This window comes from Camponotus vicinus, unplaced genomic scaffold (assembly GCF_025532165.1).
Source record: "Camponotus vicinus isolate PSW18456_S1 unplaced genomic scaffold, iyCamVici1.0 SCAF_6, whole genome shotgun sequence".
In the NCBI taxonomy this organism is placed as follows: domain Eukaryota; kingdom Metazoa; phylum Arthropoda; class Insecta; order Hymenoptera; family Formicidae; genus Camponotus; species Camponotus vicinus.
The window spans coordinates 1,044,618-1,055,035 of NW_028141978.1; the positions used below are offsets into that span (position 1 = coordinate 1,044,618).

Genomic DNA, 10,418 nt, shown 5'->3' on the forward strand with positions numbered 1-10,418 from the left:
AAAAATCCGTTTGTTAAAACAGGATGCCGTATCCTGCACGTCGAAACAACAGGCCGTACCACAGACACCAACAGGACCGACGACTCCAAGCGGTAGTGTTTCTCCGAGCAACGGCCAAAAATTGAGCCCTTTGCCGAATCACAAGGGCATCAAGAAGCTAACGTCGTTCAGGAACCGATCGCCAACGGGACAATCGCCCGTGAACAAAACGCGCAAGCCGAGTAATCAGATGTTGGAACCCTTACCGTCGCCCAAATCAAAGACTTGGAAGGGGAGGATGGCAAAACAATTCAAAAAGATGCATAGTCAAGCCGGAGGCGCGCCTTCCTCACCTACGGCGCAAATGCCGCCTGAAGGGGCTACCTTCAAGGTACCACTCGAACTCTGTCCGCAGTCGTCATTCTCCGAATACGTACCGCTGATTGTCGAGATGTGCACGAGTATTGTTGAAGCGAGAGGTCTCGAGGTCGTAGGGATCTACAGAGTGCCCGGAAACACGGCCGCGATCTCCCAGCTTACGGACAGCGTCAACAAAGGATTCGAGAATATCAACTTTCAGGTAATATTCCATTCGATAATATTGAGGCGCCTATTTTGCGAAGATTCTGTTCATAATTTGTTTTCTTTTGCAGGATCCAAGATGGAGCGACGTCAACGTAATATCATCATTGTTGAAGTCATTCTTCCGTCAACTTCCCGATTCTTTGCTTACCGCAGAATTGTATCCCATGTTTATCGATGCCGATAAGATAGAGGATCCGCAGAGACGAATGACCACGATACGGAAATTATTGCGAGATCTTCCAGAACATCATTTTGAGACGCTAAAGTATTTGATGCAACATCTGAAGAAAATAGTCGATCATAGCGAGATCAATAAAATGGAAGCCAAGAATCTAGCCATAGTTTTCGGACCAACGTTGGTGCGAGCGAGCGGTTCTAGAGACAATATGGTTACCATGGTTACCGATATGTCGCATCAATGTAGAATAGTCGAGAGTTTGTTGAATAACGTAAGTTTTTTCTGCGCTAAAAAAAGAAGACGCCACTTTCTTTACAAGATATCTACGGTCTCGAATCGATATGTTTCAGGTCGATTGGTTCTTCTCGGAGGACGATCTGGACGACTTGAGCAGATTGAGCGTAAATTTAAGCCTTCCAACAGATAGTTGCGAAGTCGAGCCAACATCCAATCACAATCTTCTATTAAACAATATTCAGAAAGTCGAAGGTTATTATATTTATAAGCATTATTTCATATCCAATCATTCCTTTTCATCTTTTATTGTTCTTTACATAGTTTAAGCACAAACTTTATCTCATTCTTCTTATTTTATTTATCACTCTAATTTTTGTTGGCGCTTTTAACAGATAATAGTCAAAGCTATATACTATATATTTTATTTGCAACAGCAATGCATTTATATTTCCTTTATAAAACAGGCATACGCGACATGGCATCCGCTAGGGACATTGTATCATCAATCATATCTGCGGCTAACAAAAAGATTCAAAGAAGACGAAAAAATCAAGACGAAATCGATAACAGTGAACATGAGAACGATAAGGTTAGTTACTGATTCTAACTTTTTCATCAAATGAGAAATTAAAATCAAACTTGTAATAATTTAGGCCAAAACGAAGCAAGAGTTGGAGAATTCGCCGACAATTCGACAGAGCATGGCTTTAAACGAACGGCAGTGTTCCGTCAGCGAAATCGTACAGATGCATGAAAACAAGACTCATCAATCGAATCATTCTACGGATCGTTCCGATCGGTCCCTGTCGGTCGATTCTAATAATATCAGTGGTACGTCGAGTAACGGAGCATCCCCATCGAATCGTTCCAAGTACGCGAATCAGTCTGCACCGCCATCTGTGGACTCTTCAAGACTATCGAGCGAGACTGGTCCAAGTTCGACGGAAACTAGCTCCACTGCATCCGGCGGATCTAACCAGACGAGGCAGAGCAACGACGAAATAGCGATACTGACGTACACCGGTTTGAGCGCGACCACACAGGAGAGAGTGCGGAAATTTGAGGAAGAGACGAAGGCGATGTTGCAGAGGGATCAACATCGACAGCGGCTTGAAGCAGAAAAGCGAGAGGAGGAGAAACGAAGAATCGAAATAGAATGGCAATTGGCGAAACGAGAGATGGAGAACGACGATCTGCTCGATAGTATAGTCGACACGACGGTATCGCCGAGTTTGCTGTCGGAACGTCTGTCCAGTTTGAACGAAAGACTCGCCGATGAATCATTGCTAGACCTATCAGAAAGATCGCAAGTCAGATCGCGATCGACCACGAGACCACCACTGTCAATAGCCGTGCAACAGCAATCCGCGACGCACCAGAAAGCGCAAGCAACCAATCAACTGACTAGCGTGTTAGGGGAGAAGATGAATAACGGCGTCATCAAGAAGTTCAAGACGGACAAGGACGTAAGCTGATTCAAATTTATGTTTGATTAACGATTAGATAGTACGATTAGATACGATTAGATACATAATAATACGTAATAATGCGTATTAGATAGTAATTCGATAGTAAACTAAGTTTTATTCCAAAGATTATACTTGAATGTTATTTTGTCACTTATTTAAAAAGGTTGTTCTTTAATCGATTTTGTTTGTTTATATGGATTTATTGGCGTCGCAGCCGTCAACAGAGTCGATCTGTTTACCGCCAGTTCGATACGGCAGTCTGGATTCCTTGCACGAGGTTCACAATCTCTCGCAGTCCTCTCCATCACCATCGCAGCAGCAACGAGGCATTTCTGGCGATGGCTCAGACGATGGTTAGTATTCCATTCCTTCCATCTTCGCGATGTTATTCCGAGCCTTCGTCATATGCACTCGGTATCAAAGCAAATCTTTTGTGTTATCAATATATCCCAATCGTACATTGCGTAAAAACGATGAAGCATTATACGATACGCGATTCTCTTGTACACGCTATTTGGCATAAATAGATAATTGACGCGTATGCTTGAAATAATGCTGATAACCGCAGAGTTCAAGGGATCAAGATCTACATGTATAAATATATGTCGTATATCATGTACGTATCACGTATACAAGAATTGTCTGAAAAATAGCGATATATCAAGGCAAACTCGATTGCAACTCTTTTAGCATTTCTCGCGTGAATTTGTTCGTCAATTTCTGAAAATGTTTTCCGACTCCTATCTCTCGTCGTGAGTCTACGTGTACAATTACAACGTGTATTATGTATCTGCCTCTATTCATATTCTCTCTTATATCTTTTCTCTGTGTAATATCGCTTCTGACGATCGGTGAGTGTAGCAGGATCTTGTTTTCTGCAGTGGACACAGAAGATACTCACTATTAACAAAAAGCTTTCTAGGTACATTCCTCCTTCTTATTTTTGCTTCAAGCCATTTCTTTTTTTTTCTTTTTTCAAATTACGATACGATCTTTAATTACATGTTATAAGTTACATCGTCATTGCTCGGAACGTTCCATTTTTTTCTCTCATTGCGTTCGCAACATTACGCGGAGCGTAGTCGATTTTAGTGCAAACACGTCCACGAGACACACGAAGGCTTCTTGCAATGAAAACAGATTTAATTTTAGAAGATACTATATCTCGTATTTGCGATCAAGGAGGATCGGCCACAAAAAGAGAGAGAATAAAATAAAAATTAAGAAAGTGTATATATATATCTCAGAATTATACACATGACGCGCGTCTTTTGGGGCCGATCCTTTATTTTTACATTGTTTTCGTGTACTGCATGCGCCAATCTTCGGCTTTCGGCATTAAGAAAAGCACATATATCTCACACAGATTGGCTGCTTCTTCAGCGACTTTTCCTCGTAAACGTACAGTCGGTGTAAAAAAGGTCCAGACGCTTTTTCTTTTAATGCATCCGATATCTATAAGAGAATGTGCTTTCCGAGGATAACGATATTCCCGGGGAAACAAAATCTCTTACTGTATATCTCCGATGCTTCGCAAATATCACTTAAAAAAAAAAAGAAATTAAAGTGTGTCTTTAACGCCGACTATCGGATAAATCTCTATCTTCGCATGCATGTTCTTTGAGGATCTATCGAGATATCTTCGAATGGATTCTTCGATCACTGCTTGCTTTTACGAAAATGATGTGAATTTTCTTAAAGGAGTCACGTTTACACACAAATTATAACGTTATCTCTTGTCACGATTTTGTTGATAATAAGTTTGAAGGCATTTTTCTTTTTTTTTCTTCATTTTTCACAACCATCGTAAGCAATGTTTCGATGGGGCTCTTGCTATTAGTCTGACAGTACGTCTAGTTTTCGCACCTTCTTGTCACACATATGTGCATCGCCGAATTACGTTTGTCTGATTGCTCGTCTGCCTGCCTGTTCTTTAATCGTTATAACGATCGCCTCTATTGCTGATTAATCTTGTGGCCTTTTTTAATTATATAAAACTGATTGCTCTGCCGCCTCAGTCTACGTCTTTGCGATCAGACACGCCCGAAAGGAATACGAATATAGTCGGCTCGATAGTTTTCTTCCGAGGATCTTCGGACAAGATCGATCGATCTGTCGCGCGTTCTCGATCACGGCTGAAAAATATTGATCTTGAAAATTTGATTCTCCTCGCTCTCAATCCTTTTTTTCTCTTCTTCTTTCATTCTTTTTTCTTTGGTTACATTTTCCTTCCTTTTGTTACGTCCGTTCAGTTTCTCTGTCGGGCGATGTATTTTAATTTCCGTCGAGCAAACTGAATTCGCGCGGCGATCAATCGGTGGCTAATCGGTTCGAAAGAATATAAAGACCCGAATAAAGAGAAAGAAAGAAAAAAAGAGACGGAAAGAGATACGGTGGGTCCAGACGCAAAGGAGGAAGACGTGAGGAAGACGAGAGAGTTGCTCCGTCGCGCCGGCCGCATCACGAACAGTGATGAATGAATGACGGTAAAAATGGAAATGGTTGAACACCACGTGTAGGCACACAGCGAGCCCGGGTTTTTGGTGGTACATATCGTCCCACCTATACGGTACCGCAGGTCCCGGTAGTCCCGCCGCCCCGAAGACACCGGCCCAGTCGCCAATGTCAATGCCAGTGCCGGTCGCAGCGGTCCCGATGCCAATGTCCATGCCCGTGTCAATGCCAACAGCAGCAACCACAGCAGCAGCAGCAACAGCAGCATCATCAGCCGCCGCACCGTTGGCAACTGCTGTCGCGTCTACAGCAACAGCTGCCCCATCATCATCGTCATCGTGCGCAGGAGACGACGCGCGATCGTCAGACGAATCAGCCACCGCCAAGACTCTAAACCGATTCCTCCGAGGTAAATCCCAGGCTCTCTCGCCAGACCAGAAATCTGGCGGATCCGCCTCCAGCATCCGAGATGCCCGACGAGCTGACTCAGCTGGCTGGCTCAAACCGAATGGCTTTTATATACACGCTCTTTTATTTTACATACATGCCACCACTAAGCACGCCACGTGTTGTATTTGTTGTTACTTTTTCCGACTAACATTCGTCCCCGTGCGTGTCACGTATGCATCTTTCGCGCCCAGCGATTGCGCGATCCACTCTGTTAATATCTCACACGTTTCGCGACCGTCATCTTCGAGGAGAATCTTGACTGGCTTTTACGCGCGTAAATAACGCTGCAGGCAATTTTTTTTTCTTTTTTTAGCTCGTCCCACTGGTAGACAATGTCGTTTCTTCTTCTTGTTATTTTTCTCGCAACTTCCCGCTCGGATGTTTGTGAGCGTAGATCGATAAATCTTCTAATGTCGTCTACGTCACTAATTGCGAAATTCTTATATGCGATAGTATTTCTGGAATGAAGAATATTTTCACAAAAATGTGTCATCTCTTCTGCTTTAAAACAGCATTAATAGATCAGTTACTCGGCGATTTTAACTTTAGTTTTTCAAAAGTATTAGCTTCACTAGCTTTTTTTGAGTAATTTTTTAGATATATGTTTAAGGATATATTTTTAGTAATATTATTTATGTACTGTGTTTTTGTCGTGATTTTTGCCGCATCTTGTTTTATTTTTTTTCTCGTTCAAGAATAGGATGTTATTTTTTCTACCACGCTTCAACGCAAGAACGAAGATATGCTGATTATGTTGTTATTGCAATTGTCGTAATGTATACAGCTGGCGAAACAATGACAACTTTTGATTAACAATGACGATAGTAAAACCGAGTGATACGAACCGACGATAGCGATAGCGACGATGCTCTCTGATAAGAACGAAGATACAATAACATTAATTAATTCTCTTGCGATAATCGTGCTCGCTTTACGTCGGCAGAATGCATTTCAACGCTCATCATTATTGTTGCGGATTATTTCCAACTATAATCTGATTTCGCGACGATTTTATTTTGCAGGAATGCACTCACGCAAGATACATCATCAGCTGATAAGCGATAAACGAAAAGAAAAATCGTACACTTTTCATTTTGTTTAGCGATCGTGTATATCACAAGTTACTAAAATGACGACCAGATAACACAATTCGCGATGCTTTGAGTGTTTTTCTTTTTTTCCCTTGTATTCATACAAGTTTGTGCGTCTCGTGTGTGGTTTCATGCGCGTATCTCGCGTTATCATTAACACGATGAATCTTACAGGTAGCGACCTTCTAACCAGCCTCACCACCACGTTCGATCGCAAATGGAGGTCTCTCGTCAATCAATCGTCGACTCAAGCGCAGTCTCCTCCGGAATCCGCGTCCCATAATAAGGATGGCATCTCCGCGGAGCGGGAACAAAAGCCGAGCGCGTCCCCGAAATTCCGATATCCATCTACGGAAGCCTATCGTAATCCCAGCCTTCATAAATCGCTCGAGTGCCACATCTCCCGCCCAAAGGACGTAAGTATTTTAATATCACGGTCACATGTTGTATCGATAAAATCTCTCTCATACATTTGAAGTTAATGTTATCAGAGAGAATATATGAATATGAAGTATCTCGGATAATAAACTTTCATCTAGACTGCGTCGCATTTGAATATAAATTAAAATGTCTTGATATAGATAAAAAAAAAACACCGATATGATTATTGAATAATTCCTTCAAAAATTTCATCATTTTCCTCTTGATTTGCAGAACGCTCCCGAGAAGGATACCGATTCTACGGTAACCGACAATACTCCGCATTCTTCGGAGTCAATCATGCCGAATAACGATAAGCAGAGGCCGGACACGAATCACGCCACGGAGAAGACAATGACGGAGAAGACTCCGGATTCGAGCGAGAAGGACGAGGACGATCGGAGGGATGCAGACGAAGAGGGAGATTATCCCCGCGCGGGAAACCCAAGACATTACGAATCGACGAGCGAGAAGAGTAGTAGATGTTCGGAGAACGATGTCGATGCAAAATTGGACGCCAAGGTTCATCATTACGAGACCGGAGATTCCAGTTATTCCAACAAGCTGAAAAAATTTGAAAGCCTGACGAGCTCCGAGGTAAGATCCCGCCTGAAACGATCGGAATCATTGAACAAGAGAACGTCCGAAAATACTTGCTCCCGATTAAAAAGATCGGAAAGCTTGAATAAGCACTCAACCGAGAGGCCGTTGCTGCTTAAACGGTCCGAGAGTTTGAACAAACATTCCGGTGACAGATCGGAGTCGCCAGGCAGCAGGCTGAAACGTTCCGAATCGCTGACCAAGACTGAGAAGACCGAGTGTAACATCAGCAAGCGGCGACAATCGGTACGGAAGGAAAGCGCCACGAAGCTAAAGCGGAAGAATGGAATGTCGGAACGGTCGATCAAACGGAGACATACGGTCGGCGGTACCAAGGATTTTGACAAGGTGCATTGGCTCGATAATAAATTACAATCCGAGGCCGAGAGGATCATCAGAAGCGATTACAGACCGAAGAAGAGCCAGCTTAGAACCAGCTCGCCTGATCTGAGCGCTAATCGCGTTGGCATGGCTGACACGAGCTTCTTAATCGAGGTGAGCTTTCGTGGACCCAGCAACGTTGTCTTCAACGTAACCAACGCCGCGAGGCCGCAGTCATTGCCGGATGCGAATATCGCGTCCAAGGTCTTTAAGGTGCCCCTCGAGAGCCACGTATAATATATGCTCGAATAAATTACTCGACATTTTCTATTCATTTTTGAATAATACATGCAACATTGTTGCTGTACCTGCCGTCATTTTTAATATCTCTGTACCGGTTTATATCTTTGAATCATATCAACTTTATATATATCTCATATGATAAAAATATCTTGATAATAATCGTTTAAATTCTCGTTTGCCGACATGATTCATCGATTGTCACTCGCCAACGTGCCAAAGAACCATCACTCTATGAATCGTTATCGATAATTCATTTCATGATAATTATAATAAATTGAATATGAAAGAGAATTTAGACACTATCATCTTCTACACAGTTTTGACCATCGAGTTAGATTAATGTACAATGCGAAGATCGTTGCAACGCGAAAATTGCTTTGTATTAGACTCTATTTTAGAGAAAAAGACAAGGACACTCTCTTTACCGATCTAACGAAAATAGCAAACGCCAAGTGGCATTGGAGAAACGTAAGAAAGTTATTTTAGCAGTTTTAATTGCATGTAGTATTTGCATCGTGTCAATTATATACGTATTATCATACTTGTGATTTGTGATTGTGACATCTTTTGTACATAAGATATATGTATAATGCGGGATATATTATATATGAGCCGATTGAATATTATTATATATTCAATCGGTATAAGGTAACTATATATATATATTGTCTGTCTTTAAATTTATATTTTAATAATCACTTTATATATATCGCGTCGCGTGAATATTTTTTGCACGCGTGCGATACTGCTCGATCCTCGTGCGCGCGAGAAATGTATTATTTTTAACAGGCATGCGATAGAGATAGAAAAGAATCATTAAGATAAAAATTGTGCATTTTAACGTGCGTTTATCATTGTTGTCGTCGCGAGCGATCGGCGCAATTTGAAAGTTCTTTGAAAGCTAGCATTCGTAGCGTTAAGAAATTTTTTACCGCAAAGTCTCCGATAAAAAGTCCACGATGTGATAAACCTTGATCGATCTCGCGTCTATCGATGTACACATATCGCGTGCTACGGATGTGCGTGTGTGCGTGCACGTACACGTATATGTTTATACGCGCGCACGTACGCGCATTTTTTATGTGCATTGTGATCAATATTACATTAACGATCATCGTTTTAAGACCACTATTGCGACATTGTAAATTTTATCGCGATAAGTCCAGAACAAGACGTGGTGCCGTTAATTAATAATGTATGTGTATTCGGTGCCTCTCGTATAATGAGAAATTTGTCCGTTCTAAGATAAATGAAACGATATTGCGAGAGAGGAAGGATAGAGATCCTGTTTTCTTTCTAGACTGGCCAAATTTCCCACGTGCCTCATTACGAGAATGATACATCGAGCGGTGCGAAAAACGTATATTCCCCTTTTGTGTATCGCTGTAAAATGATATACTTGAAGGTATTCTGTCAAACGCTGTGGGTCTCTTGTGTATCATTAATATTATTTGTATTCGCCAAACTTTCTCCTTGCTTCTGTTTATTCTTGTAATTTGCGTAGCGGTTAGTGCGGTTACGTTAAAACTACTGATAAGCGAGAATATCAGGCACCACAGAGGTGTGTGATCAAGGAAATTAATACTTGCGATTACAAAAATATACGATACATCTACGAATGATGTAAAAAATCGTTATATGTATCGACATATATATGTACACATATTAATTTGCAATTAATTTACTATTAATATAAAGATTGATATTCTCTCTCGCGGGATTGGCGCAATATTCACGTTGATTTTTTACGTGTTTTGGAAGATTAATGTGTAAATATATATTGTATGCGGTAAAATTTGCCGCGCGAATTGTCGTATGTATTGTATGTATATCGCGCGTTATTCTATTTCGCGAGGTGCGGTTCTACATAGATAATAAATAAATTTTACACAAACTTTACATATATATATATAGTTGCTGTGTGGCGCGAATGGAAGAGTTTAAGTAGCAGAGACAATCGATTTCATTACTGAGATGCTTGTAAATACAAATGTAACTAAATTCTAATGAACGACGAGAACGAAAGAGCGATATTTATTTCGGAAGGAATAGTGATTGTGATCGTGTTATTTATTATTAATCCCAAGCAAATGTGCGTAAGAGAATACACACATTGACAAGAATTGTAAATAAATATATTACTACGAGAAATGTTGTAAAACGTGTGTTTAATCCCAGTCTGACTTGATTTAAAAATCGAACGTGGCTTGCTTCATCAGTCGAATTTGTCACGTGACGTTCGATCCGAATCAGCGAACAAATTCAGGCGATACTGTTGCATTTAAACGCAAGATTGTCGTAAAGTCGGAAGTACTTTTTTAAACCTGTCTC

General features: G+C 41.2%; 1 protein-coding gene across 6 annotated transcripts in view; it reads left to right on the forward strand.

The window, feature by feature from the left end:
* The window catches only part of Rhogap19d (Rho GTPase activating protein at 19D), a 32,784-nt gene extending 22,546 nt beyond the window's left edge, over positions 1-10,238 (forward strand). For 4 of the 6 annotated variants that reach the window (XM_083102146.1, XM_083102148.1, XM_083102147.1 and 1 more), the window contains 9 exons: positions 23-559; positions 633-1,013; positions 1,093-1,231; positions 1,444-1,568; positions 1,633-2,445; positions 2,663-2,801; positions 5,027-5,311; positions 6,618-6,859; positions 7,098-10,238. In XM_083102146.1, the coding sequence (XP_082958272.1) occupies positions 23-559; positions 633-1,013; positions 1,093-1,231; positions 1,444-1,568; positions 1,633-2,445; positions 2,663-2,801; positions 5,027-5,311; positions 6,618-6,859; positions 7,098-8,081 (3,645 nt within the window). In that variant the 3' untranslated portion in view covers positions 8,082-10,238. Of the gene's footprint in view, positions 1-22; positions 560-632; positions 1,014-1,092; positions 1,232-1,443; positions 1,569-1,632; positions 2,446-2,662; positions 2,802-4,967; positions 5,312-6,617; positions 6,860-7,097 lie in introns of those variants that run through there. The other 2 variants (XM_083102150.1, XM_083102151.1) reach the window with 2 other exon arrangements.
* The last annotated feature ends 180 nt before the right edge of the window (positions 10,239-10,418 follow it).